The sequence below is a fragment of the Psammomys obesus genome, unplaced genomic scaffold (assembly GCF_907164565.1).
Source record: "Psammomys obesus unplaced genomic scaffold, mPsaObe1.curated_primary_1811, whole genome shotgun sequence".
In the NCBI taxonomy this organism is placed as follows: domain Eukaryota; kingdom Metazoa; phylum Chordata; class Mammalia; order Rodentia; family Muridae; genus Psammomys; species Psammomys obesus.
Genome location: NW_026585587.1, coordinates 2,420,723 through 2,439,374, shown reverse-complemented (window position 1 = coordinate 2,439,374; position 18,652 = coordinate 2,420,723). Strand labels below are relative to the sequence as shown.

Sequence of the window (18,652 nt, the reverse complement as noted above, 5' to 3'; positions counted from 1 at the left end):
AAAGTTCTAGTTTAATAACCACATGACTTAGACACATTAGGTACCCTATTTCCGTTTGGAATATTCCATAATGCTTTTCTGCTATCTTTATTTTCCTTTCTAATTTTCTTGTGATTCTTGTAGTAAAGGCTTTATGTCTGTTTTTGGGACAGGATTTCATGTAGTCCAGACTGGCCTCATCCTTAAACTGAGGATTCAAGGATGACCTTAAATTCATGATTTTTCTTGCTTTCAGTTCTCAAGTGCCTATATTAAGCACACCTGACCAGCTGCTTAAATTTTTAGTAATAGGTTGTTATCATTGAATCAACTTTAAAACAGGGATTGCCTTTCCAAGATATATAGGCATGTACAGAACATACCAGAAAATAAATACTTCCTGGTAGATTGTTGCTTGAACATTTTACTGTGTAACATGTGAAGATAACTTATTTCCTTTACATTCTTACCACTTTCAAAAAATGTCACATTTAATTATGTAAGTATCTGCAAAAAATAGATTTTTTTAAAAAACTGATGTTTATTTTTTAAATTACTTCAAGTCATTGTTATTCTGTTTTCATCCTAGTTCATTTACCACTTTAAAAAATACCATGTTTCATCATATAAATATCCGTAAAAAAATAGATTAAAAAAAATAAACTGATGTGTTTTTTTTTTTTTAATTATTACATCTAGCCTTTATTATTCTGTTTCTCATCCTAGTTCATTGATTTCAGGAAAGAATTTATAACACAGACTGGGCATCTCTTACCCAAAATACTAGAAAAGAGAAGTGTTTGTCAAGGTTTAGGTTTTTAGAAATTTTTTGCATACACAGTGAGGTATTTTGGGAAGGGAACTCAATTCTAGACAGAAATTTTGAAGGGACAGATATCGGCACAAGACACCCCAAGACCAAGTTCTTGGCACAAAGGAGGTTTATTTGCCTATGGACAAAGGGCAGGGAATAAGAGACAGAGACAGGAGATAAAAGACAAAAGAGAAGGCATATTTGCCCCCCCCCCCATCAGGGGGACCAACAAAGGACTGCCTTGAATAGAGAGGAGACAGCTAGAGACAGATGTGGCCCATTGGCAAATGCCATTTATTAAAGGTAAAAGAGGAAACCCTGCATTAGGATGACGTGTTTAATTTTGATTGTCCAATTAAAAGTTAACTGTCCAATCAAAAGTTAATTAAGGTGGTCAAAAAGGGCTTTTGATTACTAGACTTCAGTACTTTGGTAGCTGGGCCTTAGTAGTCAGTCTTAGGAGGAAGTGGCTAAATAAGGAAATAGACCTTGGTGGCTAGATTTAGGAATGTAATCTAACAGTTTTTAGCAAGATATAGGGAATAGGGAAGAAGGGCAACGCCTTCAAGAGCCCAGTTTGCCATGCTTTGATTAGCTCTAGTTTTTTCATATATATCTTAAACACATAGCTTGAAGATAACTTTTTCATTTTTTTTAATTTATTTTTTATTAGTTACAATTTATTGACTTTGTATTCCCCCTGTAGCTCCCTCCCACCTTCCCTCCCAGTCCTACCTTCCCTCCCCTTCTCTACCCATACCCCTCCCCCAGTCCGCTGATAAGGGAGGTCTTCCTCCCCCTCCTTCTGATCCTAGTCTATCGGGTCTCATCAGGAGTGGTTGCATTGTCTTCCTCTGTGTCCTTAGGGGGAGGTGATCAAAGAGCAGGCCAATCAGTTCATGTTAGAGAAAGTCCCTGTTCCTGTTGCTATGGAACCCACTTGGACACTGTACTGCACTGTACATCTGTGCAGGGGTTCTAGGTTATCTCCATAAATGGTCCTTGGTTGGAGTATCAGACAGAGGGCTACTATCCAGAATATATAAAAAACTAAAGAGGTTAAACAGCAACAAATCAAGTAATCCAATTAAAAAATGTGATCCAGAGCTGAACAGAGAATTCTAAATAGAGGAATATCAAGTGGCCGAAAAAACACTTTAAAAAAATGCTCAACGTCCTTAGTCATCAGGGAAATACAAATCAAAATGAACCTGAGATTTCACCTTACACCCATCAGAGTGGCTAAGATTAAAAGCTGAAGTGACAACACATGGTGGACAGGTTGTGGAGAAAGGGGAACCCTCTTCCACTGCTGGTGGGAATGTAAACTTGTACAACCGCTCTGGAAATCAATATGGTGCTTTCTCAGACAACTAGGAATAGCGCTTCCTCAAGATCCAGCCATACCACTCCTAGGCATATATCCAAAAGAGGCTCAAGTACACAATGAAGATAATTTTTAATATGCCTGATTTTGGCTACAACCTACGATGGAAGATCAGGCATAGAATTTTCCTTTTGTTGTTGTTGTCATGTTGGTGCATAAAAGCTTTGTGTTTTGAAGCATTTTATATTCAGTAATTTCAGTTTAGGGATATTAAACTTATGTAACTTTACTCACACCCAAGCTTATTCTCAGTCACATCAGAAATTTAGTTTGAAAAAAATGTGTAATAGCATGGTATAATACAGAGATTTAGTGATGTCCATACCCTCTCCTTAGCCTACAAAGTTCACATTGACTTCTAAGCCTCAATTTTATCATTTGTATATGAGTGTTCAAGGAATACAATTGTGTAAATATTCAACCACAGTTAAAATGAAGCAGTGTTAAAGTTTTAGGGTTGACAGATGTATAAGGTCGAAAATATATATATACACACACATATATAAAATCTTTGTAGATTTAATACCTTACTTAGAAGATATTTGTGAGGATTGAATGAGGTGATTAAAGTTCCTTGTGATGGTACTCTATTTTTTCTAAGCTCTGGAAGTCAAGGGACCCTATATATTTCTTCAGTGCTATCCCCTTAGGACACAGGATGGTACCTGGCAAATAACAAGTGATTGGTTAATACTTAGCATTTTCCTACCTTTCTGTACTGACATAACAAAGGAATGTTGAGGTTTCTTGCAAGTATTGTATATAATATATATGTCAACTCCAAAACATTAACTCTCAGCTTCATTTTAAATTTGTTTTGTTTTGTTTTGTTTTTTTTACTTCTTAAACATCTTAAACCCCTATTTTGGTACTAGAGAGATGGCTTAGAGGTTAAAAGCATTTGTTGTTCTCACTGAAGGCCCAGATTGGTTCCTAGTACCCACAAGGTAGATCACAACCATCCATCAACACCCTCTTCTTACCTCCTTAGGCACGAGGCTACATAGAGTCTGTGTATATATGTATGTACATATATATACTTACATAGGTATACAGGCAAGCACTCATGCATATCACTTTAAAAGAATTTTATTAATTTTAATTCCACATTTTATATAACTTTAAAGAAGTTACTTTGTACTTTGAAGGTTATTTGCGCTTTCACATGTGTTTTAAATATATTCTGTCATTCTAGATCCTTCTCTATGGAAGAAGCCAAATTGAGTTTTATGTTCAACAAATTTATAATGTGAACATTTTCTAAGAATTGAAATCTTTTTGTAAGATGGATGAGAATATCAAAGACAGAATCTTGTCATTTCTTTTTTTTTTTTTTTTTTTCACAAGGATGGAGAAGTTGGTGTATTCATTCACAACTTTCTTTCATCACTAAATAAGGACTGTTTCCAGACTGATTTCTTTCCCACCAATTTTAGGCTATAATGTCAGTTAGTCAAGATTTCATTTTCTTGTTCCTCCTCCCTTTTTTATGTCCATTTTTTTATTTATTTTTTTAATTCATTACAATTTATTCACTTTGTATTCCAGCTGTAGCCCCCTACCTCATCCTCTCCCAAACCTGCCTTCCCTCCCTCTTCTCCCATGTCCCTCCCCGCCATCCATTCTGGGACTGATACTCCAAACAAGGACCATTCATGGAGATAACCTGGAACCCCTGCACAGATGTAGCCTATGGCAGCTCAGTCTCCAAATGGGTTCCCTAGTAAGAGGAACAGGGACTGTCTCTGACAGGAACTCACTGGCTGGCTATTTGACCACCTCCTCCTGAGGGAAGAGCAGCTTTACCAGGCCACAGAGAGAAGACAATGCAGCCAGTCCTGATGAGACCTGATAGGCTAGGGTCAGAGGGAAGGGGAAGAGAACCTCCCTATTTCTCTTTCTTAAAATTTTTTTTATTGTTAAGAGAAAACTTTTCACTTTGTTAACTGCTAACTAGAACTGATCTGCAGGTATGACTGGTAGGGTGCTTGCCTGCCATGTACAAGGCTCCTGCTGGTAAGCCAGATGTTGTGGCACATACATGTCATCAGAAGGCAGAGGCAGGAGGATTGCTAAGACAAGTATATGTAGTAAGAATGTATCTTTTTAAAAATAGTCATAGTTATTTCATGAATTTCATGAGCCCGTGTGAATGAGCACAGAGCTTCGTGGACTTGAGAAATAAACTGAGATCTGGTGCTTCCAAGTTGCACAGTCCTAACCAAGTCACTACACTTTTCTAGTAATGTCTGCTTATTAATAAAATCAGCTAAGTCCTACTTCAGAAGATGTTATGGCCCTCAGATGACATGATATAGAATAGAAAATGCTGTGCGTGGTATAAGGCAGTGCTTCAGTTCATGACTTCTTGATACCATAGGCCTCTTCAGTGAAGCTTAAGGAGACACTATCTTAGTGTTTCTAATTGCATGAACATAAATACTTCAGATTACAAAGACTTTCAATAATGGTGAAATACAGTTATCAAAATACTTTGCAATATAGTAGTTAATGGTTCTCTTTTGACACATTTAGTAAATGTCATTAGTTTGGGCTTTTAATGACTGTATAATTTTCAAAGAGTAATCACCATAAATAATGTTTTGAGATGGCTATAAATAACTATAATGTGACTTCTGTTGGTGACAAAAATCCCTGGCCGTGTTAATTCCACTGTAGTTTATTGCTTGTATTTATAGTTGAAGCGCTAATCAGTTAGGTTAGTGAAAAGAGTGTCTTTGTTTCTTATTATCCATGATTTCTGTCATTTTCAAATTTTAAGATTTCTGTGACGTGTAAATGCCAATTACTAACGTTAACTGTGTATTTTACAGTATTTAAAATAAATTTTGAAGATGTTATTTGGAACTTAATTCATTAATGTTAGTATTTGAAGTTAAAATTTTAATTTTTTTTTATACCAAAATAGTAAAAAGCATTCCAGAGAATCTTAAGTTGTGGATACAAATCTGTAATTAGGTATACAAATTACATGACTCTGTCAAAACTGATTGTTTCTAGAGCTGTTAATGTAAAGGGAATTAAATTTCTTTTCTAAAATTATTGCCAGGATCAGCCAAGATCTTGCTCTCATTGCTCGGGAGATCAACGATGTAGCAGGAGAAATAGATTCAGTGACTTCCTCAGGCACTGCCCCTAGTACCACAGTAAGCACTGCTGCCACCACCCCTGGCTCTGCCATAGACACTAGAGAAGAGGTAGGAGATCTTCATGGAGAAATGCATAAGGTTCTTTCTTTTCTTAATTTCTTTTGCTTTTAGCCTTTTGCTTAGTTTATTTTAGTTATGTCCACCCTTCCTGTCTGCATGCAGCTCTGCATTTTCCAATTTTACTTTAACAAATTTATTTTTGTAACAATTAATAAAGACTAAAAGGCTAATAATTTGGTCTACTATTAACATAAAAATGGAAAATTATTTACCTTTAAGCACTTTGCCTGTTGATTCTTGATCTCTATAACCTTACTTGAAATGTGAATGTAAATGTTATTAGAAAGCAAACTGAAGTTCAACAAATGACTATATATGGTTTCAATGAAGTTTTACATGGAAATACTCCAGTCTAAAGGAAGTGGTCTCTACTAGTTAATAGAAAAGAAAGAGAAAATTTCTACACCTTTTTTTAAAATAGACATACATCATTGTTTTTTTTTTTTAACTGAAACATATACAAATGCCGTTTCTCTAACATATACACATGAATATTACAGATACTCTTATAAACTCTGGAATATAAGCTAACACTTTTAGACTGTTGCCCACCCAAAACCATGGCTTCCAACAGTACAGCTCCATCCAGGAGACAATAGTTACATAACATTGTTCCACAAAGTACCTTTAATTTAAATTAATGATGGAGTCATCTCTTGCCCCTCTGTGTCAGTGGAGATTAATTCTAAGGCACACATGAAGATCTGAGACTATCCCAGTCTCTTAGATTTAAAAAAAAAAAAAAAAAGTATAGAGGTTACATGTAGGCTGTGGAGATCCTTCCTCTGTACACTGATCTCTGGATTACTTACAATACCTACTGAAATGTGAAAGTAGTTAGGCTGTGTTGTTTAGAGAATAGTGACAAGAAGTCCATATATCTCTAGAATTGGGGGTCTAGAGGGGATTTTTACACAGTCACAAGCACATGCACACACATACAAACGTCATTTGAAATAGCACCATGGAAAGGGCTAATTGAGGGTAACAGAGGAAGGCCTGTAGCATTTTAAAAATATTCTATATTTAGTTGAATCCCAGATAAGAAAGGTTGACTGTACTTTCTAGCCATGTTGCCTAATTTTATCTTGAGCTGAAGTATAAACCAAAGGTTAGCCTTTTAAAGGAACAGATTTGTCTTTATATGGCCCAAAAACTAGAAATAGACTTTGTTTTTAAATGATTAAAAATGTGAAAAGAATAATGGTTTATAACATGAAAATCATTTTAAATTCACATTTCAGTATCCATACATAAAGTTTTATTACCTTATACCCAATCTTGCTTGCCTAACTGTTGTCTATGGCTGTTTCTGTGTTGCAGTGCAAAACTGAGTTCTCAGACAGACTGTACGCTTACAAAGCCAAGAACATTTACTATCTGTCACTTTACAGAACAATGCTGCCAGCTACTCTTACTGATAACACTACTTCTTTATTTTATTAAATTCTAAATAGTAACCAAAAATGCCTAGCCTTTTGGACATTTAATTCTGGTAAACTGTGCTGATAATCTTTTCTTCAGTTGCTTTTTGTCACTTTTTTTTTCTTATACAGCTCCTTAATGATCACTTCTTGTTTATTTTTTGTTTGTATGTTTTCTAAGTTAATAAATGATATTTCATTAATCTGTGTAGAGTTTTGTTACCACATTGATCAATTGTAAATGTATATAAAATCATCTTTGTTGGTTAAAAAACAAAAACAAAAGACAAGAGGATCTTCATGGTGGCAAGACATACACATGTCTCTGGTACATTTAAATAGTATTATTTTCTCAGCTTTCTAACTAAATTTAACCTAACATGATTATCCATTCACTGAGACCCAGTGGAACTACTGAAGCATTTCATGGAGTACATTTCCATTCCGCTTTTGTTTTATTTCCGATTGTTACACTAGTTGTTCTCCCGTCGGTAAACCCGTTACTTGGTGTTGCATGGCCACAGTCTGCACTGTAGGAGGCAGGGCTTGAGTTTGCTGTAGGAGGATGATAGTTCTCTATCATTGTTAAAAGTTTGACTGAGACCACAGTACTGATTATGTGGATTAATTTTTGTTTCCTTTTGTAAATTTAATTGAAATTTGCCATTTATGTATCTTGTGAAGAAATTTGGGACCTGGATTTGGGGAGGAGGAAAGAAAAAAGCAAGATAGAAAACTAAAAGAAAAAGAAACATTGTTTTATACTGGTAAGGCAATGTGAGTAAAGTGAACTCATTGTCCACCTACATGGCTCAGGGGTTGTTTGTTTTTGTTTTTTGTCTCTAAATATCTTTTTCCTTTGGAGAACATCTTAATTGTGAAAGAATTGAATTTAGCATAGCTAAATATTTTTTGTTCTGAAAATAAGATTAGTATAGATGAACATTTACTTTATGGAAGAAACCTGTTTGGCGTGCTTATTTTAAAAGTAATTGGTTTATTGAAGATTCATGCGTCTATTAATACTTGAGAATGAAATAACTTCTCTATTCATAAAAATTATTATTGCCAGTACTTCTACAATTTTCACTATTCTGTTCTCATAAGGGTTTACTTTTGTCCTACTAGTTGGTTGATCGTGTCTTTGATGAAAGTCTCAACTTCCGAAAGATACCTCCATTGGTTCATTCCAAAACACCAGAAGGAAACAATGGTCGGTCTGGTGATTCAAGACCTCAGCCAGCAGAGCACCCTGATCACTTAACAATTACAAGACGGAGAACCTGGAGTAGAGATGAAGTAAGTAAAGTGCAAACTCTTGGCCTGTAGTGAAGAGGCATCTCTACTCTGCCATATTAGTTAATGGCAGGCTCTAGTTGTTTTAGGACCAAATCCATCATTATGTTATTCTTTTTAATTTTATTTTTTCTTATCAGTTACATTTTATTAACTCTGTATCCCAGCCGTGTCCCGCTCCCTCATTCCCTCCCAGTCCCTCCCTCCCTCCCTCCTCTCCACCATGCCCCTTTCCAAGTCCACTGATAGGGGGGACCTCCTCCCCATTCATCTGATCCTGTTTTATCAGGTATCTTCAGGACTGGCTGCAAAGCTCTCCTCTGTGGCCTAACAGGACTGCTCCTCCCTTGGGGGGTGAGGAGGCCAAAGAGCCAGTCATTGAGTTCCTGTTTGAAATAGTCCTTGTTCCCCTCACTATGGGAAACCAATTGGTTACTGAGCTACCACAGGCTACATCTGAGCAGAGGTTCTAGGTTATATCCATACATGGTCCTTGGTTGAATGTCAGTCTCATAGAAGACCCTGTGCCCAGATATATTTGGTCCTTGTGGAGCTCTTATCCTTTCCCCATCAAACTAACTCCCCTTCTTTCATATGATTCCCTGTACTCTGCCGAAGGTTTGGTCATGAGTCTTTGTATCTGCTTTGTTAGAGTCTTTCAGATGCCTTCAGTAGACTCCTGTCATAAGTTCAATGCACATCCCATCTGTCTTTCTGAACGAGGATTGATCATCTTACCCATGTCTGCTCTCTTGATTATCTTTTTTAGGTGTATAGATTTCATTATGTTTATCATATCTTATAGGTCTATATAAGTGAGTATATACCGTGTTTGTCTTTCTCCTTCTGGGATATTTCACTCAGAATGATCTTTTCTAGATCCCACCATTTGCCTTCAAATTTCATGATTTCCTCCTTTTTGATTGCTGAGTAGTATTCCATTGTATAAAAATACCACAATTTCTGTACCCATTCCTCCATTGATGGACTTTGGGTTGTTTCCAGGTTCTGGCTATTACAACTAAAGCTGCTATAAACATGGTTGAGCAAGTATTCCTTTTGTGTACTTGAGCAAACTTTGGGTATATACCTAGCAGTGGTATAGCTGGGTCTTGAGGAAGCACTATTCCTAATTGTCTGAGAAAGCGCCAGATAGATTTCCAGAGTGGTTGTACCAGTATACATTCCCACCAGCAGTGGAGGACGGTTCCCCTTTCTCCACAACCTCTCTAGCATGTGTTGTCCCTTGAGTTTTTCATCTTGGCCATTCTGATGGGTGTAAGGTGAAATCTCAGGGTCGTTTTGATTTGCATTTCCCTGATGGCTAATGAGGTTGAGCATTTCTTTAAGTGTTTCTCTGCCATTTGATATTCCTCTACAGAGAATTCTCTGTTTAGCTCTGTTCCCCATTTTTTAATTGGATTACTTGGTTTGTTGCTTTTCAGCTTCTTTAGTTCTTTGTATATACTGGATATTAGTCCTCTGTCAGATACAGGGTTAGTGAAGATTCTTTCCCAATCTGTAGGCAGTGGTTTTGTTTTGATGACGGTGTCCTTTGCTTTACAGAAGCTTTTCAGTTTCATGAGGTCCCGTTTATTGATTGTTGCTCTTAGAGCATGTGCTGTTGGTGTTCTGTTCAGGCAGTTGTCTCCTGTGCCAATGAGTTCTAGGCTGTTCCCCACTTTTTCTTCTAACAGATTTAGAGTATCTGGTTTAATGTTGAGGTCTTTGATCCACTTGGACTTTAGTTTTGTGCAGGGTGATAAATATGGATCTATTTTCATTTTTCTGCATGTAGACATCCAGTTGGACCAGCACCATTTGTTGAAGATGCTGTCTTTTTTCCATTGAATGGTTTTGGCTTCTGTGTCAAAAATCGAGTATTCATAGGTGTGTGGGTTTATTTCTGGGTCTTCTATTCGGTTCCATTGATCCTCCTTTCTGTTTTTATGCCAATACCATGCAGTTTTTATTACTATTGCTCTGTAGTACAGCTTGAGATTGGGGATGGAGATACCTCCAGATGATCTGTTGTTGTACAGGATTGTTTTGGAAATTCTGGGTTTTTTGTTTCTCCATATGAAGCTGAGAATCTTTTTTTCAAGGTCTGTAAAGAATTGAGTTGGTATTTTGATGGGAATTGCATTGAATCTTTAGATTGCTTTTGGCAGGATGGCCATTTTCACAATGTTAATCCTACCATTCCATGAGCATGGGAGATCTTTCCATCTTCTGATATCTTCTTCAGTTTCTTTCTTCAGAGACTTCAAGTTTTTCTCGAACAGGTCTTTCACTTGCTTGGTTAGTGTGCTGCCTCTCTGTCCTTTCCCTCTGCCAGGTGGGAATGTTGACTGGGTTATGTTGACTGGTCCTGGGGTAGCGTGGGAAAGAGTTAGGTTGAGTGTTCTCAGTCCCAGATCCCGGGCCCAGATCTCTGTGCCAGAAGCAGCCTGGAGGTAGAACCTATGTTTGCTGATCCCAAGAGAGTACCAGGTAGGGTTGAGTGTCCTCAGATCTAGAGCTTGGGTTTCTCTGCCAGGGGCCGCTGGGTGAGCTGGAGAGGGGGTGCTGTGTCCTGTGGTAGGCTGCCTCTCTGTCCTTCCCCTCTGACCTTCCCCTCCGCTAGGGCAAGCTTATGGTGGTGCTCTCAGGGGAGTGCCAGAAGGGGTTGGGACTTCTCAGTCCTGATCCTGAGCCGGGGGTTTCTCAGCCAGGGGTCGGGGGCTACCGGTGATAGGACTTGGTGCTAGACCTTATTGTGCTGGACCCAGGAGAGTCTCAGGACGTGTTGAATGACCACAGTCCCAGATCCCAAGCTGAAGTTTGTTTGCTAGGAGCAGCTGGCAGCACTGGGGTCCTGGCACTGTGAAGCCACTGTGCGCCTCTTTATTTTTCCACTCCGCTGCGGCAGGGTTATGGCGGCGTTTGGAGGAGTGCCCGAAATGATTGGGTTTTCTCAGCCCCATCTCAGGTTGGGGTACAGACAATCGGTCTGTGGCAGATTCTGCTGGACACCTCCTGGTTTTCTCAGCCCCATCTCAGGTTGGGGTACAGACAATGTGGTCTGTGGCAGATTCTGCTGGACGCCTCCTGCCTCCTCCGAAGAGGGAGTAGGGATTTTGAGCTGGGCGCGCAGCTTCTCTCCATATGCGGCGGGAGCTCAGTTGTGATGGCGACGGGTACCCATGGTCGGAGAGACCTTCCAGGGAAAGACTGGGTAACCCGTGACCAGTCTGGCAACTTTCCTTCCCCGTGGGGTTTTCTTGTGACTGGGACTCCCAGTCTCTGGCACCCTTGTGCCCACCAATCAGCCTGGGAAAGTGATCGGGTCACGCAGGCGGGTCACGCAGGCGTGCGCTCCAGCCCAGAGACCCAAAGCCGCGTTAGCCGGGTTCTCTTCCGGGTTCTGGCTGTGCGGCCGTAGAGTGGACCTGACTGATTCCCACACTGTGGGAGCCTCCCCTCACCTGGGAAACACGATCGATCGCTGTTGTTTTAGGGCCCAGAGTTCAGTCTCCTGGTCGCTGCACGGAGAGTGTTGTCCCGCTTCTCAGACACAGTGTTCTCCAGGCGCCGCCATCTTGCCCTCCCACCCCTCCCCCCCCGGCCCATTATTATGTTATTAGAGTTGTCCAAGCTAAACTATAGTATATAGGAGTCAAGAGTAACTCTTAAGTTAACCTAAAAGTGAGTGTTTATAAAAACTATTAAATTAATCCTTAAGAAAAATAATATGGAACTAGAAAGATGACTGAGCAGTCAAGAGCTCTTGTAGCTATTGCACAGGGTCCCAGTTTGGTTTCTAGCACCCCACATAGTGGCTCACAGCCATGTAAAGTCCAGTTCCAGGGGACCAGACTTTTGGATCCCTGTGTTCAAGGCCCTGAATATTAGTGTGTATGGACAGTTTGTACTGCCAAGGGTGGTGGCGCTTGCCTTTTTTCCAGCACTCTGGAGGCAGAGGCAGGTGGATCTCTGAGTTCAGCCTGGTCTATGTAGTAAATTCTGGAACAGGCAGGGCTACCTGGAAAAATTGTGTCTCAAAAAACAAACAAAAAAAATGCTTTATGTTTTGTTTGTTTTGTAGGTTTTTAGAGTCTTATGTCGCCCAAGCCATGTGGCTATAGTTAGTTTTCAACTATTGATCTACAGTGATTTTCCTGCTTTCTTATACTGTGTATAATATCATTTCCGTGTTACATTCTTATACTATGCTTTTTAGGAACATTTTGTTATCCAAAGTCTTGTCTTATCTTTCTGGTCTCTTATAGAATATGCACATAGTTATGACAGTGTGGGGCTATTTTAGTAGTCATATCTAACCTTAAGATGAGTCCTTTTTCTACTCTCCTGCACAGACTTTGTTTTTGTGATTTAGGTCTAACCCAGCTTTCCACCTGTCTTGAACACAGCAGTCATACTCCATGCTCCTTAGCCTCATCCTGTCTGTGGCTGTCTAGTCTACAGCAAAACTAAATTCTGCCAGAGATCACATGGCTCTCGGAGTCTGAAATCTGTCTGTGGCATTGTATAGAAGTTTGCTGACCTCTAGAGTTACCCCTCATTCTCAAGTTGGGCAATACCAACCCCCATCATGAAAATTTACTGTTTTGAATAAATTCTTTAAAAGTTATCTCCCTCACTAGTCTCTGAAGAGCAGAGCTCGTGGTTGTGCTCTTTCTTGTCTTTGTATTTATATAATTTGGTAAATAAGCAAACAATATAGTACTCTACTTATGCTGTCCGTTTTAATTATGAATATGAGAGGCAGGGCCATGATAGTGATTAAAGATAATAAACTGGTTTCCTTGTTTTTAATAGCTGAGTAGTATTCCATTGTGTAAATGTAGCACAATTTCTGTATCCATTCTTTGGTTGAGGGACATCTAGGTTGTTTCCAGATTCTGGCTATTACGAATAAAGCTGATATGAAATTTGCAGGCAAATGGACGGAACCAGAAAAGATCATTCTGAGTGAGGTATCCCAAAGCAGAGAGACATGCATGCTATATACTCACTTATCAGTGGATATTAGCCATATAATATAAGATAAGCATATTAAAATTTACAGACCAAAAGAAGCTAAATGACAAGGAGGATCCTAAGGAACATGCTTAATTCTCATTTAGAAGGGAAAACAGGAAAGACACTGGAAGAAGTAGAAGAGAGTAAACAGGACTGGAGCCTACCACAGATGTCCTCTAAACGACTCCAACCAGCAGGGGATCGAAGCAGATGCAGAGACAGCCAAACTTTGGACAGAGCACAGGAAGTCTTATGGAAGAAGAGGGATATAAAAGGACCTGGAGGGGACAAGAGGACTTCCCCTATCAGTGGACTAGGGAAGATGGATAGGAGAGTGAGGGTGGGACCTGGAGGAGATGAGGGAGGGTGCTACAACTAGGATACAAAGTGAATAAGTTGTAAATAATAATAATAATAATAATAATAATAATAATAATAATAATAATAATAATAGAGTTTTTTAAAAAGAGACTAAAATTGGTTGTTTTTTAAAATGGAATGACTGGGCTGGAGAGATGGCTTAGCCGTTAAAGGCTAGGCTCACAACCATAAATAAAATGGAATGACTATATATATATGGAACTTCAACAAGTTATTTAGCAAAGGAACTCTTTGTTGATATTTCATCTCCTTTCTCAATTTAATTACTCTAACCACATTGTTCATTTATTTTAAATCAAAATTAGCGTAAATAGTATATGTTAGCATACTTTTTCCTCTGTTTCAGGTCATGGGAGATAATCTGCTGCTGTCATCAGTCTTTCAATTCTCTAAGAAGATAAGGCAATCGATTGATAAAACAGCTGGAAAAATTAGGTATGTTGTGTTTCTCTAATCACTGCTTCCTTCAGACCTGTTGCCACAGCTATGAGGATCTAGTGAAGTCACTGATAAGGTTCTTACTGCTGCTATTACCAGTTTTCAAATATAAGTAGTAGGCTTGGCTAAACAAATGTCCCTGGTTATGAATCATTTATAATTGAGAACTAACACTTTCAGTTATTAGTAACTGAAACCATTTTTCTTCTTCACAAAATATCAGTAAATATTTTAAACTTAACAGATTCTTGAGGTTTCATTTGCTCAGAGTGAGCTCCAGTGTCTTCTGCAAGGGGAAGGTGGCAGTCTTTGCTCCCAAGACTCTGTGAGAAGCAACCTTAATGATTAAAATGCTATGGAGATTGTTCAGCTGTAAATCCACATTCTTAATTTAAAAAAGAAAAAAAAAAAAAAAGGAGCAACTGGGGCTGGCAGTAGAGCCCAGAGCCCATGATAGTTGAATGATAGGCTGCTTACCCATCATTTGTGAGGCCTTGGATTTGATCCCCAGGACTAAGCATAGAGCATGGTTCAAAACTGCAAATATTTACGATACATTTATACATACAATATTTATCATGTCTGTATATGATTATTTTTTCCCTTAAGTTCAGTTTTAAAGTCTCAAAAGATAGAATTGTGATCACTTGTTCTTCATCTTGAGCCTTTTTTTAAACTTAATACATTTACTTTTTCAAAAGTTATGTTTAAATATATTGATAGCTCCTTAATATTTGATTGGAGTATGAGGCATACTGCCTTAAGGAATTGAATATTTGGCTTTTCTTAATGAATACCTGTAAATAGTTTTTTTTTTAATTATTCTAATAACTACCTTTATAGAGTATGTACTTTTTTTAAAGAGAATATCTCTGTTCTTATACATCCCTGAAATTTAAATAAACTTAAGTTTTTCACAGAATAATAATTTCACATTTATTAACAAGTAGTAATAGAGAACACAGATACGTTAGACCTCACCAGAACAAAGGCATGCCTGGCTGTTTGTTTACCTGCGTGAGTCAGCCTAGGCTTCGGTTCTTTCTCAGAGATTGTCTTAGTTTCATTTGTTTCACTTTAGTATTAACTGTTTACAGTTGCTATTCCCACCAAAACTTAATTGGTCTCCTTTTTTTATTATTGAAGTTGCTAATTAGTTAGAGGAGATGAAAGTACAAATTGTACTAATTTCGGTGAATTAAGTTGGAACTGAATAAAATTTTAAAAAATTTAATGGGTTCATAGTTGGCTTTAGTGAAATTAATGTTACTTTAAAATACTACCTTTTACTGGTTTGATCTTCCATATTAATCCATTGTTTGTATTTTACTCATACTTGGTAATGATGTAATTAACATTCTGACACAGTCTTACATGAGGTTTATTTTCCCTGTGATCATATCAGGCCTAAGTTTCCTGATCTCAATTTTTTTCACAAGCAAAAGGGCTGCTCAACAGACACCACATTCACCTGTGATACTCCCTGGTGTCAATTTGTGCCCACAGGCAGGTGCACTGCTGTCCCCTGTGGCAGGGCCCATTTAAAATTAGTAGGAGAAAAATAAGCCTAATAATTATTTATTACATATAAACTAGCAAATTAATAGGCCTCAGTCACATGCTTTGCTAATAAATAACCACAGAAGTTATACCTCAAGCCTGACTCAACTCTTCAGTTTAATTGACAATAAAATAACTGCTGTTTTGATTTTAATTCCTCTAGAATTATACTCTAAAATTGAACATGGAGGTGTTAACTAAAGGACTATTAAGTGAAATGACAGTCTTATATAGGAATTTAAAGGGGATGTGCAAGGCCCTGGGTTTGATTGCCAGATTATCACCAAGGAGTAAGGGGGCAGTATTAAAATCTCTAAATGTGTTCATTGATTGAATGATTTGTAGCATGTGTTATTTGTAGCATTCTTTTTGACTCCTTCACAGTTAGTAAAGAAGGCATATATTTATTTATTATTGAGTTTCTACTTCTTCCTAAAAAGCCCTTGATAGGTAATAAATCAAATGAGTGTTATCTCTATACACTGTTGCCCATGAAAACATCACAGAAGTCATATTGCATGGTCATGTGTGGCTTGCTAATGAGAAAATCTTGCTCTACTATATAATTATTTTTATCACTACCTTATTGAAGTCCTCCAAATTACTGTTTGCATCCCAGACTGCTTGTGTTAAAGACTGAGAATATATGGATACAACTTTCTTCTCCCAATGCCAACAACTCCATTGAAAAGAATTTTTAGTTTACTAATTTGGAATGAAATAAGTTTTGAAATGTATTGTTTTTTCATGGTGGAATTTAGCAGTCCAACTACTTTTTTGAATCTGTTAATTATAATCTGATAGCCATTGTTAAATAACCTTGTTAAATAAAAAGGTTTGATCATTATAAGTTTGTCTAAAACAATGTGTTGACGTGGTTTTCTGCTTCCTTAGTATCCATATATGTGATTAGAGTTAATTTCCTAGAATTGAAGTGATTGGTTTGACATCTTATGTCTTTAAAAATAAACTTTTTCTTCCAATGGGACCTCGTTTCCAGTGAATCAGGAGCCTTGGGTAGCTGTTCTATGTTCTTTTTACTAACAGTGAAATTTTCAGCAGTTTTAGAAGCTATGTATATTATACTAATTCATTAAAATTCACTGAATTTTTAATACCTTATTGCTAAACACATAACTTCTGTGGTTGTACAGGCCCATTGTAGTTTTCACTTAGCCGATGGAGTCCTCATTATTTTCTTACTTTCCATGAATCTTGGTGCTTACAAGACTATGTTTAAAAACACAGCATGTTTCTTATTCCTTCATAGCATAGTCATTATATAAAGCTCTTAGGTGCCCAGCATTGAGGTTCAGTCTTTTTTATTTGGGAAATTTCTTAGCTCAAAAGAATCTTCTGCAGGCTTTAGACCCTTCTTAGCCTCAGAATGAAAAATTGCAGACATTCTGAACCTGATTTGAAGGGGATTAATCTGTGCTTTTAAATAAGTTTTGGAGAAGTACCATTAAGAATGTTAATGTAGGGGAGGGTGGGACCGGGAGGTGAGGAGGGAGGGGCTTAAGGGGGGGTACAAAATGAATAAAGTGTAATTAATAAAAGTTAAATAAAATAAATAAAAAAATATAAAAAAGAATGTTAATGTAAAGGACTTAGTGAAACTGGATCTCCAGACAGACTCACTGAAGAACTTAAGCCAAAAGGTGTGTGAATCTTTCCAACACTTCTGACTGTGCCTCAGAGACTTTAATTGATTGGAGAGAGGCGAATTCTGCAACTGTGTAACAAAAACAAATCATAGCACTTTAAAAATTAAGAAGTGTCAGTTTAGTTTCTCATATACAACAGTTATGTGTCCTTTTCATTAAAAATGTATAAAATTCTATACTGTCTTCACTCCTAAGTTATGTGCAAATACACTGAGTTAAGATTTTTGAATAGAAGTACAGTAAATAGTCTCGTATATCATCTTTAAGATAATGTTCATATTTTGATCCATCAACAAAGTTAGTGGATGGTTCTTGCTTAAAGAGGTTTTAACCAACAGTTGCATACCTAATTAAGTGTATTTTCTTAATTTCATTTTACTTAATACCTTACATATTCTATCACAGTGAAGTTAAGCGTTCTTAAGCAGTGGTTATATCATTAGTTACAAATAGTAACAGTACTTGTATTATATTCAATTTTCATTTAAAAATAAGATAAACAGTAAAGAGATTTAAGACTATATTAGTACCCAGTTAGTTATGTTTTTAAAAGTTTTTCACATGTTTGAATTTGTAGGATTTGCCAATTACTAAGTCTAAGTTCATTCAATAATTGTTTTACTTCTCTTTATGTAGTTTTGAAGTGATATCTAATTATCTTGAATTATCAAAAAAACATGAAAGTTTAAAATGCTTGTGTTTTTTTGTCCTCTAGAATATTATTTAAAGACAAAGATCGGAACTGGGATGACATAGAGAGCAAGTTAAGAGCTGAAAGCGAGGTCCCTATTGTGAAAACCTCAAGCATGGTATGATGGTTTTTCAAGATTAAAACATTTCAGTGGAATGGCTTCACTTGTAGGGAAAGAAATAGTCTTGAATATTTGTTAGTTTACATTCTAAAAGACTATATGAATGCATAGATTCAGTAAATTTCATCCAATGGTGTTTAAAATATAAGCTCTTGCAAGGCTACAGAGCATATTGAGGATCTTGTGTTTCTTATTGTGCTATATATTGCTCACATGATAATTAAAGAAATAGATATAAAGATGTAGCTTTAACTTTAGAACTTAAATATTAAATTGAAAAATAATTTCTATTTACTTAATATAATATTTGTCTTTTAAAGAGCACAGTTTTATTAGATTGTTCTCCTATGTTGATATTTCGCTTTATATATTTTTCTAAAAAATTGCATAGGCACATTGTTAAAATGTTGCAAAACATGTCAGAACGAATGTATCAAAACCATCTTTTCTACACTAGTAAGTTGCCTTGAAATTTTATTATTACTTTTGTTAAAAAATTATTCAATTTCATTATTAAAGATTCTAAATTGGATCTTACATGCTGGGTCCTTTGATATAGCTACTAATACAGCAGCATAGAGACAATGAGATGCATTGTGTGTAACCTGAGAATGTTCAGTGAACTAATTTGGAGTATTG

General features: G+C 37.1%; 1 protein-coding gene across 9 annotated transcripts in view; it reads left to right on the top strand.

Annotated features, from left to right (window-relative positions):
• The window catches only part of Cep170 (centrosomal protein 170), a 101,578-nt gene that overhangs the window by 79,682 nt on the left and 3,244 nt on the right, over nt 1-18,652 (top strand). For 5 of the 9 annotated variants that reach the window (XM_055608656.1, XM_055608648.1, XM_055608633.1 and 2 more), the window contains 4 exons: nt 5,251-5,428; nt 7,963-8,133; nt 13,883-13,971; nt 17,917-18,010. In XM_055608656.1, coding sequence (XP_055464631.1) covers nt 5,251-5,428; nt 7,963-8,133; nt 13,883-13,971; nt 17,917-18,010 — 532 coding nt within the window. The remainder of the gene's footprint in view (nt 1-5,250; nt 5,429-7,962; nt 8,134-13,882; nt 13,972-17,916; nt 18,011-18,652) is intronic. The other 4 variants (XM_055608664.1, XM_055608625.1, XM_055608639.1 and 1 more) reach the window with 2 other exon arrangements.